Source organism: Pleurodeles waltl, chromosome 3_1 (assembly GCF_031143425.1).
Source record: "Pleurodeles waltl isolate 20211129_DDA chromosome 3_1, aPleWal1.hap1.20221129, whole genome shotgun sequence".
NCBI lineage: Eukaryota > Metazoa > Chordata > Amphibia > Caudata > Salamandridae > Pleurodeles > Pleurodeles waltl.
In genome coordinates, this window is record NC_090440.1 from 1,623,129,714 (window position 1) to 1,623,150,997 (window position 21,284).

The window sequence follows — 21,284 nt, forward strand, 5'->3', positions numbered from 1 at the left end:
CATACAAAGGCACACACACCAACATCCACTTCACCAAGTGTGTCCACCTCTCCCACCTCCCTGTCTGTCACCTCTACATGCACACTCACAGGCACTGCACCTTCATTCACTTTTTCTGGCCCCATTCTTGCAGTCACCACAACATAAGACATCCAGTCATGCACCCCAGATAACACACCTGCACTCACCACAACAACAATGACTGTCACATGCAGCACACTCACCAAACATGCAGACACCCAGACAACATCCATTTACACTGGCAGCCTCTCTTGTCCCACTGTGTCTACCCCCCTCCTCCCAAGACACTCAAACGTTCCTAAACACCCAACCAACACACATCCATCACACCTCAGCATACTGTACAGTTACCTGCATCCACGTCAAGCACACATACACCTGTTATGACCACTCCCTCTACCTCCACTTCCACCTTTTCCTCCAGGCCCACTCCGATTGCCCCTAAGAAACTTTACCTATCCCGTGTAGACCTTTTTGAACCAACCAACCCACCCCGTCTCATCCCTAAACGTGCCCACCTCCTTGCCCTGTCCACTCCTCCCACGTCCAAGTCTGCCCCTGTCCGCCATTAACATTCCCGTGCACCTTCCCCTGTGAGCAAGAGGCCCCGTGCTAGCCCAGGTACATCTGTCGCACCCCACTCCAAGGCTGCTCCCCCACCTTCCAAGACAAAAAACAAACCCCCTCCACCTCCCAAACGCAAGCCCAAGCCCCCCCCAGACATAAGTTTCCACCCCCACCACCCCCTGCTCCTGTTTCCTGAGGTGCCTGGCTGCCCCATTGATGCCCCTTTAAGGTGGAGTACCATGTGCACATGTGGGAGTCAAGTTGGGGCCATTTGGGCCCATCAGCCTTTTAGCTATGGACTAACCATTGGCCTAATGCGGACGTTCTGTTGCTCCTGGAGAGTTATTAAGTTTGTGTGGCTAGTGTTGGTGTTGGCACACTCTGGATCCGTAGTTACTCGTTTCATTGTGGGGGGGGTGTTGTACACATGTGTGTACTTTGGGCAGGTTTAATTTGACTTGTATCGGGTAAGTACCTCTGGCTCTGGGGTTTATGGCTTGTGCTGTTGTGAGGGGTTGTGGGTGCGTTGTGGGGTGGGTAGAGTGGGTGGGTATGTAACTGTGCCCTTTCTTCCCTTGTTTAGTAGGTTGGGGTATTTACCGTTGTCGTCTTCGTCGGCGGTCTCGGTCGTGGAGGTATATGGCAAGGAGCAGGACTGGCATGATTTGCAACTCTCTCTCCATGTCTGCTTCGGCATGCTGTGTGAGCCTCCTATGAGTGTTTACTTTTATTTGGGTTGTTTCCGCCTGGCTTTGCGTGGCGGTGATTCCCACCCCGGAACTGATGGCGGTCTAGTGCTTCATTATTTGTTGGGTGGGTTGGGCCTTTCCATTGGCCTGTGGGTGGCCTATTCCATTGATGTCGGCACTCCTCTGCTGGCAGTAAGTGTTTTTCAGGCTCCCTGTTTTTCATGTGCTTCATTATTTGGCAGCCCAGACCGCCTGACTGTTGGCGGTAGTTACTGCCACCGCCGGCGGTGCATTTTTTCCCGCCGTGTTCATAATGAGGGGCCTATATCTAACTGCAGATTCCTTACCTTTGAATTCTCCCCAGGCATCAGATTGGATCCAAACGATTTTTCGTGAGCAGTACCCCAGCGTGTCGGTAGGTGGCATCAATTGGCTCCACGTCCGTCCTTGTCCATGTGGAAATGACACTATGGTTCCCATACAGGCGCCACCCAGGAGTGCAAACGTCAGTTTCTTTTCTCGACTTTCCACACCAGAAGTGTGGCGCCATCAAGAACATTGACAACTGGTGTGTCAAAACTAGGGCCCTGAAAGGGAAGTCCTTGTCCCTAGGAATATCTTCATAGAGCAAGCAGGATGGATGGGTCACTAAGGAATCTGCAGCTAGATATAGGTGGTCATTACAACTTTGGCGGGCGGCTACCGCAGCCCGCCAAGCTGTAACCGCCGGGCGGCCGCCAATGCAGCCGCACTACCGCGGTGCCCATTTGGACATCCCCGCTGGGCCGGCGGACGGAAACCAAGTTTCCGCCCGCCAGCCCAGAGGGGTTGTGGGCCGCAACATGGAAGCCGGCTCCAAATGGTGTTGCGGCCGTGCGACAGGTGCAGTTGCACCCGTCGTGCTTTTCACTGTCTGCTATGCAGACAGTAAAAAGCTGCACGGGGCCCTGTCAGGGGGCCCCTGCACAGCCCATGCCTGTGGCATGGGCAGTGCAGGGGCCCCCAGGGGTCCCATGACTCTCCGTACCGCCAGCCTTTTCCTGGCGGTTCATACCGCCAGAAAAAGGCTGGCGGTCGGGGACTCGTAATTCCCTGGGCAGCGCTGCAAGCAGCGCTGGCCAGGCGGATTATCACCGCCGGGGCAAAAGTGGCGGACAGGCCAGGAAGCACCGCCAGCCTGTTGACGGTGCTTCCGTCATTTTAGCCCTGGCGGTCTCGGACCGCCAGGGTCAAAATGACCCCCATAGTCTCTACAAATAAGGTGATACCAAACGTAAGTAACCTGTTCATCTGATAGCGATTTCTAACTACAGATTGAATAGATACCCAAGCAATACCATGGGTCTGTGAACCAATTTCAAATGCTAAAGTCCTGCAGAACCAAACAGGCAAATTGCCCGTCCCTATGCACCTGACTGTCCAGACCATAGTGTTTGGTAAATGTGTGCAGGGATGCCGTTGTTGCTGCCTGACAGATGTTCATGACCAGAACTCTGTGTGCAAAAGCATTGGTCATAGCTTTAGCTCTAGACGAATGAGCTTGCAAGTCCTCAGGGGGGGTTGCTTTTTGGACAGTGCATAGCAGATGCTAATGCAGAGCACAACCCATCTGGAGATGGTCCGCTTCTGCACAGCCCGACCTACTCAACGAAGATTTGGTCATCCACCTGGAACACTTTTGTATGATCAAGATAGAACGCCAATAATCTTCTTGGGTCCAGTAGTGAAATCTATCTTCCTCCTTAGAAGGATGTGTGAGTGCGTAAAAAAAAGGCAAGGTGATAGATTGGCCTACATGAAAAGGCATGACCACTTTTGGCAGAAAAAAGGCCCTAATGCGAAGCACTACTATGTCAGAATAAATGGAGAGGTAGGCTAGCTTAGATGATAAGGATCACACACTCTGCAGGCAGATGTAATTGCTACAAGTAAGACTGTTTTCAATGTGAGGAGCCTGAGGGGCCAGTTGTGAAGAGGCTCGAAAGGAGCACACATCAAAAAGGTCAGAACCAAATTAAGATCCCAATGGGACATATAGAATGGGGTTGGAGGCAAGAGATGAGTAAGAACTTTGAGGAACCTATGTAAAATAGGAGACTTGAACAAAGAAGGTTGATCAAGTGTAGGAGGCTGGACTGGCTTGTAGTGGGTACCAAGGGGTACTTGCACCTTGCACCAGGCCAGTTATCCCTTATTAGTGTATAGGGTGTCTAGCAGCTTAGGCTGATAGATAATGGTAGCTTAGCAGAGCAGCTTAGGCTGAACTAGGAGACGTGTGAAGCTACTACAGTACCACTTAGTGTCATATGCACAATATCATAAGAAAACACAATACACAGTTATACTAAAAATAAAGGTACTCTATTTTTATGACAATATGCCAAAGTATCTTAGAGTGTACCCTCAGGGAGAGGATAGGAAATATACACAAGATATATATACACAATAGCAAAAATATGCAGTATAGTCTTAGAAAACAGTGCAAACAATGTATAGTTACAATAGGATGCAATGGGGAAACATAGGGATAGGGGCAACACAAACCATATACTCCAAAAGTGGAATGCGAACCACGAATGGACCCCAAACCTATGTGACCTTGTAGAGGGTCGCTGGGACTATTAGAAAATAGTGAGAGTTAGAAAAATAACCCTCCCCAAGACCCTGAAAAGTGAGTGCAAAGTGCACTAAAGTTCCCCTAAGGACAAAGAAGTCGTGTTAGAGGAATAATGCAGGAAAGACACAAACCAGCAATGCAACAACTGTGGATTTCCAATCTAGGATACCTGTGGAACAAGGGGACCAAGTCCAAAAGTCACAAGCAAGTCGGAGATGGGCAGATGCCCAGGAAATGCCAGCTGCGGGTGCAAAGAAGCTTCGACTGGACAGAAGAAGCTGAGGTTTCTGCAGGAACGAAAAGGGCTAGAGACTTCCCCTTTGGTGGACGGATCCCTCTCGCCTTGGAGAGTCGTGCAGAAGTGTTTTCCCGCCGAAAGAACGCCAACAAGCCTTGCTAGCTGCAAATCGTGCGTTTGGCGTTTTTGGACGCTGCTGGGGCCCAGGAGGGACCAGGAGGTCGCAAATTGGACCTGAAGAGAGAGGGGACGTCGAGCAAGACAAAGAGCCCTCACTGAAGCAGGTAGCACCCGGAGAAGTGCCAGAAACAGGCACTACGAGGATGCGTGAAACGGTGCTCGCCGAAGTTGCACAAAGGAGTCCCACGTCGCCGGAGACCAACTTAGAAAGTCGTGCAATGCAGGTTAGAGTGCCGTGGACCCAGGCTTGGCTGTGCACAAAGGATTTCCGCCGGAAGTGCACAGGGGCCGGAGTAGCTGCAAAGTCGCGGTTCCCTGCAATGCAGCCCAGCGAGGTGAGGCAAGGACTTACCTCCACCAAACTTGGGCTGAAGAGTCACTAGACTGTGGGGGTCACTTGGACAGAGTCGCTGGATTCGAGGGACCTCGCTCGTCGTGCTGAGAGGAGACCCAAGGGACCGGTAATGCAGCTTTTTGGTGCCTGCGGTTGCAGGGGGAAGATTCCGTCGACCCACGGGAGATTTCTTCGGAGCTTCTGGTGCAGAGAGGAGGCAGGCTACCCCCACAGCATGCACAAGCAGGAAAACAGTCGAGAAGGCGGCAGGATCAGCGTTACAGAGTTGCAGTAGTCGTCTTTGCTACTATGTTGCAGGTTTGCAGGCTTCCAGCGCGGTCAGCAGTCGTTTCCTTATCAGAAGGTGAAGAGAGAGATGCAGAGGAACTCGGATGAGCTCTTGCATTCGTTATCTAAAGTTTCCCCAGAGACAGAGACCCTAAATAGCCAGAAAAGAGGGTTTGGCTACCTAGGAGAGAGGATAGGCTACTAACACCTGAAGGAGCCTATCAGCAGGAGTCTCTGACGTCACCTGGTTGCACTGGCCACTCAGAGCAGTCCAGTGTGCCAGCAGCACCTCTGTTTCCAAGATGGCAGAGGTCTGGAGCACACTGGAGGAGCTCTGGACACCTCCCAGGGGAGGTGCAGGTCAAGGGAGTGGTCACTCCCCTTTCCTTTGTCCAGTTTCGCGCCAGAGCAGGGGCTAAGGGGTCCCTGAACTGGTGTAGACTGGCTTATGCAGAATTGGGCACCTCTGTGCCCAACAAAGCATTCCCAGAGGCTGGGGGAGGCTACTCCTCCCCTGCCTTCACACCATTTTCCAAAGGGAGAGGGTGTCACACCCTCTCTCAGAGGAAGTTCTTTGTTCTGCCATCCTGGGCCAGGCCTGGCTGGACCCCAGGAGGGCAGCTGCCTGTCTGAGGGTTGGCAGCAGCAGCAGCTGCAGTGAAACCCCAGGAAGGGCAGTTTGGCAGTACCAGGGTCTGTGCTACAGACCACTGGGATCATGGGATTGTGCCAACTATGCCAGGATGGTATAGAGGGGGCAATTCCATGATCATAGACATGTTACATGGCCATATTCGGAGTTACCATGGTGAAGCTACATATAGGTAGTGACCTATATGTAGTGCACGCGTGTAATGGTGTCCCCGCACTCACAAAGTTCAGGGAATTGGCTCTGAACAATGTGGGGGCACCTTGGCTAGTGCCAGGGTGCCCTCACACTAAGTAACTTTGCACCTAACCTTTACCAGGTAAAGGTTAGACATATAGGTGACTTATAAGTTACTTAAGTGCAGTGTAAAATGGCTGTGAAATAACGTGGACGTTATTTCACTCAGGCTGCAGTGGCAGGCCTGTGTAAGAATTGTCAGAGCTCCCTATGGGTGGCAAAAGAAATGCTGCAGCCCATAGGGATCTCCTGGAACCCCAATACCCTGGGTACCTCAGTACCATATATTAGGGAATTATAAGGGTGTTCCAGTAAGCCAATGTAAATTGGTAAAAATGGTCACTAGCCTGTTAGTGACAATTTGGAAAGAAATGAGAGAGCATAACCACTGAGGTTCTGATTAGCAGAGCCTCAGTGAGACAGTTAGTCACTACACAGGTAACACATTCAGGCACACTTATGAGCACTGGGGCCCTGGGTTACCAGGGTCCCAGTGACACATACAACTAAAACAACATATATACAGTGAAAAATGGGGGTAACATGCCAGGCAAGATGGTACTTTCCTACACAACCCCCCCCCCAAACGAAGGACAATAAGACTAGCCATGACCTGATGAGTCTTCATTGTCTAAGTGGAAATATCTGGAGAGTCCATCTGCATTGGAGTGGCTACTCCCAGGTCTATGTTCCACTGTATAGTCCATTCCCTGTAGGGATATGGACCACCTCAACAATTTAGGATTTTCACCTTTCATTTGTTTTAGCCAAAGTAGAGGTTTGTGGTCTGTCTGAACAATGAAGTGAGTGCTAAACAGGTATGGCCTCAACTTCTTCAGAGCCCAGACCACAGCAAAGGCCTCCCTCTCAATGGCAGACCAACGCTTTTCTCTAGGGGTCAACCTTCTACTAATAAAAGCAACAGGTTGATCCTGGCCCTCAGAATTAAGTTGTGATAGGACTGCCCCTACTCCTAATTCAGATGCATCAGTTTGGACATAGAATTTTTTAGAGTAACAAGGGCTTTTCAGGACAGGTGCAGAGCACATGGCCTGCTTCAGCTCCTCAAAAGCTTTCTGACAGTTTGCTGTCCATAATACCTTTTTAGGCATTTTCTTAGATGTGAGGTCATTAAGAGGGGCTGCAATGGAGCCATAGTTCTTAATGAACCTCCTGTAATACCCAGTGAGGCCTAGGAAGGCTCTCACCTGAGTCTGAGTGGTAGGGGGAACCCAATCAATAATAGTTTGGATTTTCCCCTGAAGTGGTGCAATCTGTTCCCCACCAACAAGGTGTCCCAGATAAACCACCTTACCCTGCCCTATCTGGCACTTTGAAGCCTTGATAGGGAGGCCTGCCTTTTGCAGGGCCTCCAAAACTTTCCATAGGTGGACCAGGTGATCATCCCAGCTGGAGCTAAAGACAGCTATATCGTCCAAATATGCTGCACTGGAAGCTTCCAGCCCTTGCAGGACTGTGTTCACCAACCTTTGAAAAGTGGCAGGTGCATTTTTCAAACCAAAAGGCATTACAGTAAACTGGTAATGTCCTCCAATGGTAGAAAATGCAGTCTTAGGTTTAGCATCTTCTGATAATTTGATCTGCCAATACCTTGCAGTCAAATCAAAAGTGCTTAGATACTTGGCAGATGCCAGTGTATCTATAAGCTCATCTGCCCTGGGTATAGGGTGAGCATCAGTTTTGGTTACCAAGTTGAGACCTCTATAGTCTACACAAAACCGCATTTCTTTCTTTCCATCTTTAGAATTGGGTTTTGGTACCAGTACCACAGGAGAAGCCCATGGACTGTCAGAGTGCTCAACCACTCCTAGTTCCAACATTTTCTGAACTTCATGCTTTATGCAGTCCCTGACATGGTCAGGCTGCCTATAGATCTTACTTTTGACAGGTAAACTGTCTCCAGTATCTATAGTGTGCTCACACCAAGAAGTGGTGCCTGGCACAGTAGAGAAGAGTTCTGAAAATTGTCCTAGGAGATTTATGCAATGGTCTTTCTGCTCAGCAGTAAGACAATCTGCTAAAACTACACCTTCCACAAGAGCATCTTGTTCTGTGGAAGAGAAGAGATCAGGTAGAGGATCACTGTCTTCTTCCTGTCCCTCATCAGTTGCCATGAGCAGGGTGAGATCAGCCCTGTCATAGTAGGGTTTCAGGCGGTTGACATGGAGCACCCTAAGGGGACTCCTGGCATTGCCTAAGTCAACTAAATAGGTGACTTCTCCCTTCTTTTCAACAATTGTGTGGGGACCACTCCATTTATCTTGGAGTGCTCTTGGGGCCACAGGCTCCAAGACCCACACTTTCTGCCCTGGTTGGTACTGAACCAAAACAACCTTCTGATCATGCCATTGCTTCTGGAGCTCTTGGCTGGCCTGAAGGTTTTTACTGGCCTTTTTCATGTACTCAGCCATCCTTGATCTGAGGCCAAGTACATAATCCACAATATCCTGCTTAGGAGCTTTTAAAGGTTGTTCCCAACCCTCCTTTACAAGTGTGAGTGGACCCCTAACAGGGTGTCCAAAAAGAAGTTCAAAGGGGCTGAAGCCCACTCCTTTCTGGGGTACCTCCCTGTAGGCAAAAAGGAGGCATGGTAGAAGGATATCCCATCTCCTGCGGAGTTTTTCAGGGAGACCCATAATCATGCCTTTGAGAGTTTTATTAAATCTCTCCACCAGTCCATTTGTTTGTGGATGATAGGGTGTTGTGAACTTGTACGTTACACCACACTCCTTCCACATGGCCTTTAAGTATGCAGACATGAAATTGCTTCCTCTGTCTGATACTACTTCCTTTGGGAAGCCCACCCTGGAAAATATTCCCAAGAGGGCCTTTGCCACTGCAGGTGCTGTAGTGGTCCTTAAAGGAATAGCTTCAGGATATCTTGTGGCATGGTCCACTACCACTAAGATAAACCTATTGCCTGAAGCAGTAGGAGGGTCAAGGGGGCCAACTATGTCAACCCCTACCCTTTCAAAGGGAACCCCAACCACAGGCAGTGGGATAAGGGGTGCCTTTGGGGTGCCACCTGTCTTGCCACTGGCTTGACAGGTTTCACAGGACTTACAAAATTCCTTTGTGTCCTCAGACATTCTAGGCCAATGAAACAGGGGAACAAGTCTGTCCCAAGTTTTCATTTGTCCTAGATGCCCAGCTAAGGGAATGTCATGTGCCAGTGTTAGGAGGAACTTTCTGTACTCCTGAGGAATCACTAATCTCCTGGCAGCTCCAGGTTTAGGATCCCTATGCTCAGTGTACAAGAGGTTGTCCTCCCAGTAAACTCTGTGAGAGTCACTGACATCCCCATTAGCCTGTTTGACAGCTTGCTGTCTGAGACCCTCTAATGTGGGACAGGTTTGCTGTGCCACACTCAGCTCCTCTCTGGCAGGCCCCCCTTCACCCAAAAGCTCAGCAGTGTCTGCTTCCAGCTCCTCTGGTGTAGGTTCTGCACAGGGAGGGAATTCTTCTTCCTCAGAATTAGAATCCACTGTAGAGGGAGGGATAGTAGGAAGTGGTTTGCTTCTACTAGCCCTAGCTTTAGGGAGCACTTGGTCCATTGTTCCAGGATCCAAGCTTCCCTGTCCTTTTTGCTTTTTGGCCTGAGCCCTTGTCAAAGCAAAAATATGCCCTGGGATGCCCAGCATTGCTGCATGGGCCTCCAACTCCACATCTGACCAAGCTGATGTCTCCAAATCATTCCCTAATAGACAGTCTACAGGTAAATCTGAAGCTACCACAACTTTCTTTGGACCAGTTACCCCCCCCCAGTTGAGATTTACAACAGCCATGGGGTGGCTTTGTGTTATGTTGTGAGCATCGGTTACTTGGTACTGGTGTCCAAGTATGTGTTGTTCAGGGTGCACGAGTTTCTCAATCACCATTGTGACACTGGCACCTGTGTCACTGTAGGCCTGGACCTCAACACCATTTATTAGGGTTAGTTGCTTGTACTTCTCCAAGTTATGGGGGCAAGCAACCAAAGTGGCTAAATCAATAGCCCCTTCAGAGACTAAAGTAGCCTCTGTGGTCTCCCTAATTAGACCAACCCCAACTAAATTACCAAAAGTGAGCCCAGCTACTCCCTTGGATTGGCTATTAGTAGGTTTGCTCCCACCACCACTGCTATTAGTAGGGACACTAGGTGTAGCAGTAGGGGTTGTAGTGGTAGGAGCTGTGGTGCCTTTCTTTGGACAACTGGGATCTGTTGTCCAATGGCCTTTTATTTTACATAAATAGCACCATGGTTTATTTTCCTTGTTCTGATTAAAGGAGGATTTGGACCCACCACCCCCACCAGAGTGTTTTTGTGGGCCTGATGAAGACTCATTTTTAGATTTGTCCCCACCCTTGTCAGAAGACTTACCATCCTTCTTTTTGTTGCCATCTTTGTCACCCCCTGTATGAACTTTTCTGTTCACTCTTGTTCTGACCCATTTGTCTGCCTTCTTTCCCAATTCTTGGGGAGAGGTCAGATCAGAGTCCACCAAGTACTGGTGCAACAAATCAGACACACAATTATTAAGAATATGCTCTCTCAGGATCAAGTTATACAGGCTGTCATAATCAGTAACTTTACTGCCATGTAACCACCCCTCCAAGGCCTTCACTGAATGGTCAATAAAATCAACCCAGTCTTGTGAAGACTCCTTTTTGGTCTCTCTGAACTTTATCCTGTACTGTTCAGTGGTTAAGCCATAACCATCCAGGAGTGCATTCTTAAGAACTTGGAAATTATTAGCATCATTTTCTTTCACAGTAAGGAGCCTATCCCTACCTTTTCCACTAAATGATAGCCATAGGATAGCAGCCCACTGCCTTTGAGGGACATCCTGTACAACACAGGCCCTCTCAAGTGCAGCAAACCACTTGTTAATGTCATCCCCCTCCTTATAAGGGGGAACTATCTTGTGCAGATTCCTGGAATCATGCTCTTTTGCAGGATGACTATGGGGAATACTGCTGCTGCCACCATGGGTATCTAAACCCAACTTCTGTCTTTCCTTCTCTAATTCAAAAGACTGTCTATCCAAATCCAGCTGTTGCTTTTTAAGCTTCAGTCTGGTTTGTTCCACCCTCAACTTATTGAGTTCCCTCTCTAACATTCTGTCATCAGGGTTGGTGGGAGGGACATTTCTAGAAACAGAGCTATGATGGGAATGAACAGAAGGAGACCTGTCCCTTACAGAAGCCACCCTAACAGCTTGGTTTACAGAAACATTACTACCAGTATGGTGAGAATAAATGCTTTTGCTATGATGTGAGACAACACTATTTATTTGGTGTGGCTCATCATCATTACCATCTATGCTAGATTGTCTAGTAATGGGCAGGCTAGGAAGTTTCTTTCCTGAATCTTTTCCTGGGGGAGTCCCTGAATCAGATTGGGAACTATTAGGTACTTTTTCAACAGATGGGGCACCTATGGCCTTATCCTGTTCTCTAAGCATGTTAAGTAACAGTTCCAAGGAAGGATTCTTCCCTACACTCAAACCTCTCTCTATACAGAGACTCCTTGCTCTTTTCCAGCTAAGGTTGTCATATGCAAGTTTGGACAGATCAACACTTTGGCCTGTGCCAGACATTTTTAGAGAGAGTTAAAGTGATAGAAAAAGAGAAAAAAGTTTTCAGAACTTTTTGGAAAGACAGAAAAAAACTTTTAAAACTTTTATGAACTTTTTGAAAGTTTAGAGGTACTTTTCAGCACTTAGAAAAGAGTGAAAAGAGGAAATGCAAAACTTTTTGGCTATGTGTATATACACTGACCTTGTTTTGTATATTTTTCTCTTATGAAAAGTACAATGACAAGAGTGGTAAGTAGTCTCAAGCACTTATCCCACCACTGCACAACCAATGTAGGAGGCTGGACTGGCTTGTAGTGGGTACCAAGGGGTACTTGCACCTTGCACCAGGCCCAGTTATCCCTTATTAGTGTAGAGGGTGTCTAGCAGCTTAGGCTGATAGATAATGGTAGCTTAGCAGAGCAGCTTAGGCTGAACTAGGAGACGTGTGAAGCTACTACAGTACCACTTAGTGTCATATGCACAATATCATAAGAAAACACAATACACAGTTATACTAAAAATAAAGGTACTTTATTTTTATGACAATATGCCAAAGTATCTTAGAGTGTACCCTCAGGGAGAGGATAGGAAATATACACAAGATATATATACACAATAGCAAAAATATGCAGTATAGTCTTAGAAAACAGTGCAAACAATGTATAGTTACAATAGGATGCAATGGGGAAACATAGGGATAGGGGCAACACAAACCATATACTCCAAAAGTGGAATGCGAACCACGAATGGACCCCAAACCTATGTGACCTTGTAGAGGGTCGTTGGGACTATTAGAAAATAGTGAGAGTTAGAAAAATAACCCTCCCCAAGACCCTGAAAAGTGAGTGCAAAGTGCACTAAAGTTCCCCTAAGGACAAAGAAGTCGTGTTAGAGGAATAATGCAGGAAAGACACAAACCAGCAATGCAACAACTGTGGATTTCCAATCTAGGATACCTGTGGAACAAGGGGACCAAGTCCAAAAGTCACAAGCAAGTCGGAGATGGGCAGATGCCGAGGAAATGCCAGCTGCGGGTGCAAAGAAGCTTCGACTGGACAGAAGAAGCTGAGGTTTCTGCAGGAACGAAAAGGGCTAGAGACTTCCCCTTTGGTGGACGGATCCCTCTCGCCTTGGAGAGTCGTGCAGAAGTGTTTTCCCGCCGAAAGAACGCCAACAAGCCTTGCTAGCTGCAAATCGTGCATTTGGCGTTTTTGGACGCTGCTGGGGCCCAGGAGGGACCAGGAGGTCGCAAATTGGACCTGAAGAGAGAGGGGACGTCGAGCAAGACAAAGAGCCCTCACTGAAGCAGGTAGCACCCGGAGAAGTGCCAGAAACAGGCACTACGAGGATGCGTGAAACGGTGCTCGCCGAAGTTGCACAAAGGAGTCCCACGTCGCCGGAGACCAACTTAGAAAGTCGTGCAATGCAGGTTAGAGTGCCGTGGACCCAGGCTTGGCTGTGCACAAAGGATTTCCGCCGGAAGTGCACAGGGGCCGGAGTAGCTGCAAAGTCGCGGTTCCCAGCAATGCAGCCCAGCGAGGTGAGGCAAGGACTTACCTCCACCAAACTTGGGCTGAAGAGTCACTGGACTGTGGGGGTCACTTGGACAGAGTCGCTGGATTCGAGGGACCTCGCTCGTCGTGCTGAGAGGAGACCCAAGGGACCGGTAATGCAGCTTTTTGGTGCCTGCGGTTGCAGGGGGAAGATTCCGTCGACCCACGGGAGATTTCTTCGGAGCTTCTGGTGCAGAGAGGAGGCAGGCTACCCCCACAGCATGCACAAGCAGGAAAACAGTCGAGAAGGCGGCAGGATCAGCGTTACAGAGTTGCAGTAGTCGTCTTTGCTACTATGTTGCAGGTTTGCAGGCTTCCAGCGCGGTCAGCAGTCGTTTCCTTATCAGAAGGTGAAGAGAGAGATGCAGAGGAACTCGGATGAGCTCTTGCATTCGTTATCTAAAGTTTCCCCAGAGACAGAGACCCTAAATAGCCAGAAAAGAGGGTTTGGCTACCTAGGAGAGAGGATAGGCTACTAACACCTGAAGGAGCCTATCAGCAGGAGTCTCTGACGTCACCTGGTGGCACTGGCCACTCAGAGCAGTCCAGTGTGCCAGCAGCACCTCTGTTTCCAAGATGGTAGAGGTCTGGAGCACACTGGAGGAGCTCTGGACACCTCCCAGGGGAGGTGCAGGTCAGGGGAGTGGTCACTCCCCTTTCCTTTGTCCAGTTTCGCGCCAGAGCAGGGGCTAAGGGGTCCCTGAACCGGTGTAGACTGGCTTATGCAGAATTGGGCACCTCTGTGCCCAACAAAGCATTCCCAGAGGCTGGGGGAGGCTACTCCTCCCCTGCCTTCACACCATTTTCCAAAGGGAGAGGGTGTCACACCCTCTCTCAGAGGAAGTTCTTTGTTCTGCCATCCTGGGCCAGGCCTGGCTGGACCCCAGGAGGGCAGCTGCCTGTCTGAGGGGTTGGCAGCAGCAGCAGCTGCAGTGAAACCCCAGGAAGGGCAGTTTGGCAGTACCAGGGTCTGTGCTACAGACCACTGGGATCATGGGATTGTGCCAACTATGCCAGGATGGTATAGAGGGGGCAATTCCATGATCATAGACATGTTACATGGCCATATTCGGAGTTACCATGGTGAAGCTACATATAGGTAGTGACCTATATGTAGTGCACGCGTGTAATGGTGTCCCCGCACTCACAAAGTTCAGGGAATTGGCTCTGAACAATGTGGGGGCACCTTGGCTAGTGCCAGGGTGCCCTCACACTAAGTAACTTTGCACCTAACCTTTACCAGGTAAAGGTTAGACATATAGGTAACTTATAAGTTACTTAAGTGCAGTGTAAAATGGCTGTGAAATAACGTGGACGTTATTTCACTCAGGCTGCAGTGGCAGGCCTGTGTAAGAATTGTCAGAGCTCCCTATGGGTGGCAAAAGAAATGCTGCAGCCCATAGGGATCTCCTGGAACCCCAATACCCTGGGTACCTCAGTACCATATACTAGGGAATTATAAGGGTGTTCCAGTAAGCCAATGTAAATTGGTAAAAATGGTCACTAGCCTGTTAGTGACAATTTGGAAAGAAATGAGAGAGCATAACCACTGAGGTTCTGATTAGCAGAGCCTCAGTGAGACAGTTAGTCACTACACAGGTAACACATTCAGGCACACTTATGAGCACTGGGGCCCTGGGTTACCAGGGTCCCAGTGACACATACAACTAAAACAACATATATACAGTGAAAAATGGGGGTAACATGCCAGGCAAGATGGTACTTTCCTACATCAAGCAACCACAAAAAAGCAGAAATAACAGCTAATTAGACCTTAAGAGCACCCAAAGCAGAGCCCTGCTGGGCAAGGGAAAGAATGAGCTGCCACTCAATTGCTACACAAGAACGCAGAGAGTGGACAGGTTTGGGTGAAAAACCCTCCCCTGATGCTGTGACAGAAGATCTTCCCAGAAGGGGCAGTCTGATCTGTGGATTGATGGACATGCTCAGCAGCTCAGGATACCAGACTCTACATGCCTATTCCGGAACCACAAGGATTACTTGGGCCCAGTCGTTCCTGATTTTCTTGAGAACTCTGGGCAGGAGTGGTATGGGCAGAAAGGTATACAGGAGGCCTGAATTCCACTTGAGATGAAAAGTGTCTCAGAGCAAGTGCCGTTTTGAAAACCTCAGTATGCAAAACTCCTGACATTGTGCGTTCTCTGCAGAGGTGAACAGATCCAACTAAGTCACTCCCCTCTGCTAAAAGAGGTCTTGCACCACCTCTGGTAGAGATGCCATTTTTGATCTGCTAAGCATTTTTGGCTGAGTTTGTCTGCTATTACGTTTAGAGAGCACGTCAGATGTTGAACCACCAGAGATATGCTCTCCTGTTCCAGCCATGTCCAGAGGCAAAGAGCCTCACCCCACCCTGCTTGTTGCAGTACGATATGGCGGTGGTGTTGTCCGTGAATACTTGCACCATCTTTCCCTTGGTAGAAGGAGGAAAGGCTTTTAATGCAAGTCACATTGCACCGAGCTCCAGCATGTGGATGTGGAGTCCTGCTTCTGCCGAAGCCCAGATTCCTCTAATCTCCACCTCTCCAAGAAGGCGCCCCATTCCAGGAGTGACTCATCTGTCCCTACTGTCAGATTTGGGTGGGGAAGGGAGAGGGATGTGCCTCAGGTCCAATCACAGTTCGTTAACCAGCACTGAAGGACTTTTGCATTTCCCGCCGAGATATGGACCATGTCAGAGAGGTTCCCCTGATGCAGCTCCCACTGAAACTTCAGGTCCCACTGCAGAGACTGCATATGCTATCTGGCATGTGTCACCAGCAGAATGCATTAGGATACGAGGCCCAGCAGCCTCAGAGTCAGTTTCACCAAAATCCAGGATAGAGGCTGAAATATCGGTATCATAGCTTGAAAATCCTGGACTCGCCTCTCAGGAGGATAAGCCCAAAACAGCATTGTTTTCAGAACAGCTCTGATGAAAGGGAGCATCACAGAGAGAGTCAGGTGTGACTTTGGCATGTTGATAGTGAACCCCAGTGAATGAAGGAGGTTCACCAGCCTGGGGTGAGCCTGTCTTCAGCAGCAGTCATCAAGATAGTGGAACACTGATTCCTCTGAACTCCGCAGATGAGCTGCAACCACCACCATCACCTTGGTGAACACCTGGGATGTGCGGATAAGGCCAAAGGGGAGCATGATAAACTGAAAGTGCTCATGGCCTACCATGAACCGCAAGTGATATCTGTGGGCAGGCAGGACGGGGATTGAAAATAAGCACCCTGCAAGCACACCACCACCATCCAGTCTCCTGGGTCCAGAGTAAACAAGAACTGAGCCAACGTGAGTATTTTGAATGTCTCCTTCTTGTGGAAGATATTGGGGGCTCATAGGTATAGGGTAAGGGGAAAACCTTATTGGAGACCAGAAAGTAGTGGGAATAGCAAGTACAGCCTAAGTCTGGCACCAGAACACTCTCTATGGCACCCTCAGCCAAAAGAGCTGCAACGTCCTCATTGAGAAGAGAGAAATGATCCACCGTCATCTGGGCAGAAGGTGGTCGCATGGATAGAGGGATAGTCTCGAAGGAGAGGGAGTAGCCCCTTCGGACGATCTGCAAAACCCACCTGTCTGAAGTAATGGATTGTCAGTGGGGCAGGTGATGGTGAATCCTGCCGCCAACTATGCATCCTTGGTGTGGGAGAGGCAAACTAGGAGGGTTTAGAGGTTGCTGAGCAGGGGGGAAGTGGACTGACCAGACAGCTGGTCACCTGACCCACGAGGTTGGTGGGTCCTGCATCCTTGGCCGCACAGAGGCTGGGCAACATGTGTGGCAGGATGGGCATTGATGTAGTAGGAAGCCCTGTCTGTAGCTACGAAAGGAGCGACAGACAGATTGGGGGGACGAGGGACTGCCACGAGGCCCAAGGACCTGGCCATAGTGTGAGAATCCTCAAAGCGCTTGAGCACCATATCTGCCTTGTCTCCAAAGAGACAGGTGCCACTGAATGGCATGTCCATCAGGGAAGTTTGGACATACCTCAAAAAGTCAAATGTCCTCAGCCAGGTATGGTGCCTAAGGGCCATTGTCGTTCAAACCCCTCTGCCTAGCGAGTTGTTTGTGTCCAGTTCACAACAGATTGTGACCTTTGTTGCATCCCTCCCATTGGCAACAGCCTGAGAGAGTATGGCTCGGGCCTCCTCTGGGACTAGTGGCAGCACTTGTGAAACCATTTCCCACAGTGTGTAGGAATAACGTCCCAAAAGGCATGCGGTGTTCACCGACCGCACTTTAAGGCTGACGGAAGGAAACATCATCTTCCCAAATGAATCCAGCTTCATTGATTTCCTATCTGAGGGAGCGGTAGGGAACGCGCCAGGCTTGGACCACTAAGCTCTCAGGGTTGGGGTGTTGCATCAAGAACCTTGGGACCCTAGGTGCAGGAGATGGTGGTGGACAATTGTCCTATTCATAGAAGTCCCTGTGCTGGGTTTGGACCAGGTACCCAGAAGGACGTCTATGAGTGCCTCATTGAAGGGGAGTAGGGGTTCAGAGGTGGAAGCTCCCGGTTGCAGCACCTCTGTTAAGAGATTAGTCTTGATGGTCAGTGGCGGTAGCTGAAGGTCGAGGACCTCAGACGCACTCCTCACTACCATTACATAAGAGGCTCCCTGCTCCATAGCCACGGTAGGGGGGAAAAAGCATACCTGTCTCCAGAGATGTGTCCAGTCCACTGGATTCACACAAGTCCTCACACCAGTCCATTTCTTCTTCGTATGTCTGGTATTCTAAAGGGTCCAGTGACTCCTCCCATTTTTCCCCTAGGTCTAGTCCAGCAGAATAGGGCTCAGGATCCAAATGAGGAGGCAAAACTCCTGTCAGCATCAGAGTCTGAGTCAGGCGACACCCATCCAGCTCTGTGTCGGAATTAGGGATGACAATGTGGATGGTGCTGCCGGTGTGTGCCAGCACCACCAGGACTGTTTCATCAGGACAGATGCCGGGAAAGGTCAAGGTGGTCCAGCCAGCCCCAGTCCAGATCCAGGACTGGACCCCTTATAGCCCATTTGTGCCAAGGCCAAAGCCACTGGTACAGAACCCAATGGGGTCCCTTCTGACCCCACGGGCCAAAAAGCACTCCGGCAGGGTCTGACTGCCCAAGAATTAGAGGTATGGTCTCATAAAACTCTTTCAGTGGGGCAGGGGTCGCTCTGACTCCCGGAAACTCAGGGAGGCACGAAGTCGGCCCAGACACAGGCTCTGAACAATGAGAGCTAGAATGCCAATGCTCCCTCATCATGTCAGCCGACAGACGAGGAGAAGTTGGAAAATGCTTAGACTTTTTACTCTTTTTCATGTGCCTCGACTTACCCGATCACCTGAGGACTTTGAGTGGGATGATGACGACTTCAGACTCCGTGACCGGTCCCCAGACCTCCATCTCGACCAAGTGCTCGACCTTCACAGAGTTGCATGCTGCACCTCCATCAGCTTTAGGGAGCACTTCCTCAAAGCCTTCGGATGCATGGCTAGGCACTCAGAGCAGGACTTCGGGTTATGGTTGTGCTCTAAACACCACAAGCACATGAGGTGCAGATCCATCATGGACATTGCCCAATGAAAGGATCTGCAGAGCTTGAAACCCACAGCCTCCAGGGGTGATCTCTAATAGAATTCTACAAAAAGTAAAAAGACCAGTGAAAAAGTGACTAAGGGGTAGCTCTCTTCGGATCAGTGTTGGCTGGTGCAGAAACAAAAGAACTAACATCAACACGCATGGTTGGTGCCTAAATAGGAACCACGGTGTAATTTTGGCGTGGATGACCCAGGACTTGGAGCTAATCTACGCCACCTACTGGTGCACAGGGGGCTGCCCACAAAAAATCTTCCGGATCCAGTCTGATGCCGGGGAGAATTCAAAGGTAAGGAATCTGCAGCTAGAAGTCTCTATCAGATATGTTGCCTCACTCCTAGGCTTATTGGGCACATTCAGGACCGGATTTAAGAAGGGCTTGTGTCTCAGTTGCATCATGCAAAGAGATGCAAGCCCTAAAGTAAGATTAACTGTGCCATGTAGAGCCAGTTTGTGTGGCTCTGCATGGCAAAGTAAATGTGGGGAAACGCATGTCAGTGCAAGTCACTGCCTTGAAATACTCTGCACTGGTAAGGCATTCCATGGGTGAAGCTAGGGTGTTCCCTCGCATCCACCTATGGTTTTGGTGCATTCTCAGATTTACTAACATTAGTAAACCTGAGAATGTGTCAAAATGCTACGCCTTCCATTGTAAGGTGTTACGAGGAGAAATATATTTATTTATTATTACTTGTTTTTCCTCTTTCTACATTTGGTGCATGATGCAGCACATGTAGAAAGAGAAAAAAAAACCTCACAGGATTGTTTTTGTGCAGGAAGGTGTCCCTTCTTGTACAAAAACAATCCTGGCAATAACGCAGGCACTCTTGCACCATTTCTCTAACGTGCACTCAGTACACCAACGCAGGGAGCGAGTAGGAATGTGCCATATCTTGTCACGCAACGCAGCACAACAATTTGTCTTGTTGGTAAATCTGCCCCTCAATGTTGAGAGCTAAATAGGCATCCTCTAAAAGTGACATTCATCACCTCGACTCATGATTGGAATGAAACAGCAACTCAACAGTACAATTAAAACTGCAGGCTCTGTAATCCGAAAATGTTCTGTGTAAAGGAGGCAGGGACCACACTCACTGAAAAAATGCAAGAAAAAATTGAACATGTGCATACCTTGGCAACATCAAAGCCAACGTGAACACTTGAGCATATTAACTCAGCCTTGCCCTAAATAAGAAGTAAACATCTACCAGTCATTTAAAGATCTCAGAATCGGTTGGGGTTTCTCGAGATGTAGGATTTTCCTTGAAAGAGAAAATTATGAAAAACATGACCATTGGAAACTATCGGTAGAGATTTGAACACCATTTGCAACAGCTTCGTAACCCAAAAAATAGACGTCGTTTAAGAGAGAGGAACACTGGGAAACTTAACTAGTTTACTTTGCCTCGAGACTGAGGTTGAAAAGAGACTGTGACAGTCACTTTCTGTCATTCAGTGCTAGTGCGCAAACACCATGGCAACAATTTCATAAGTATCCACATGTCAAACTGAGATTTCCACCCTATCACTTAATGTCAGTATTTGTATAACACTCACAGAAATTGACATAGCAGTATTTATTAGATGAAATGCCATAAATCAAGTGCAACTCCCAACAGCATTCACCTGGAAAAGATTCCATTTGAACCACATCAAGTGAGGCATAATTTGCAACATGTCATGTTTCCTGAAGCCTAAAAGCATAGTGGGCTTTAGGTTTTGAATGAAGAGGTACTCGGAGGGTAAATGGAAGGAAGTGAATGCGTTAAAGCGTACGCATTGAACACAAATATGGTTAGATTCAAACTTTCCATCTTTCATTACCATTTAAAACTGTGACACATGCTTTCTTGAACTGTATTAGGTGCCTGACACATTGATGAGGCAAAACAATAAGATAACTGCAAAGCATACGATTTGGCAAACATTTCCTGTTTTTAACTGCAGTAGAGAAAAAGATGTGGCACACACCATCCTAATAATTCACTTTATGGTTATCTTGCTGATTGAGGAATTATGTCCGAGTCCATCTACCTACGCATCTGCTAGTTTTAACTTCTAAGACTTTGTTGCGCCTCACTCTCCCTTTCAGAACCAATATTTAAGTATATATATTTCGGAATGACGTTAAAAGGGTAGGTAATACTTTTAACTTTGCGACTAATGAGGAGGAATGCAAATGACAGTATTTATTAATTTTAAAAGGTTTGCCAGCAGGACACCAACAGAATGTCGTGATACATTTAAATGTTAACATGGTCAGAAAGATAATGTATCTACAGTGAACACGTTATGCTTACCTGGGAATCTTGCACACTTAGATGCTGTATCTGTCCAGGAATATCATTTGCATTAATGGAAGTCTGGTGGAAAATAATCAATAGGTTAATGAGTACAAAATGAGGTAAGGAAAGCAGGTTCGTAAATATGGCGTCATGATTTCCTCCAAATCAAAGTCACCATTCTGGTATGTATGTATGGTTGGTACAGCACAAACAGCCGAAAAGGGCAACAGGGCAGCAAAACAGATCAATCGGACTTGATGGGCTGTCATTTGCTATGTTTTATTCACATGAAGCTGGCCTAGTGAAACCTAACTAGTGATCGAAACAACATTCACAAAGCCAAACAGGTATATTCTTGGCAAACTGCTGCGATGTTCTTTCGGTATTGCAAGTATATATGCCAGATGTATCAAAGGGTTTTACCCATTCTGTGTCAATGGGAAAATGCTTTGGTACATA

The 21,284-nt window shown here is 48.5% G+C and overlaps 1 protein-coding gene across 1 annotated transcript in view; it reads right to left on the reverse strand.

Annotated features, from left to right (window-relative positions):
- Window positions 1-21,284, reverse strand: part of STK39 (serine/threonine kinase 39) — a 1,706,935-nt gene that overhangs the window by 522,496 nt on the left and 1,163,155 nt on the right. Inside the window, exon 13 of the mRNA XM_069225277.1 lies at window positions 20,841-20,903. Coding sequence (XP_069081378.1) covers window positions 20,841-20,903 — 63 coding nt within the window. The remainder of the gene's footprint in view (window positions 1-20,840; window positions 20,904-21,284) is intronic.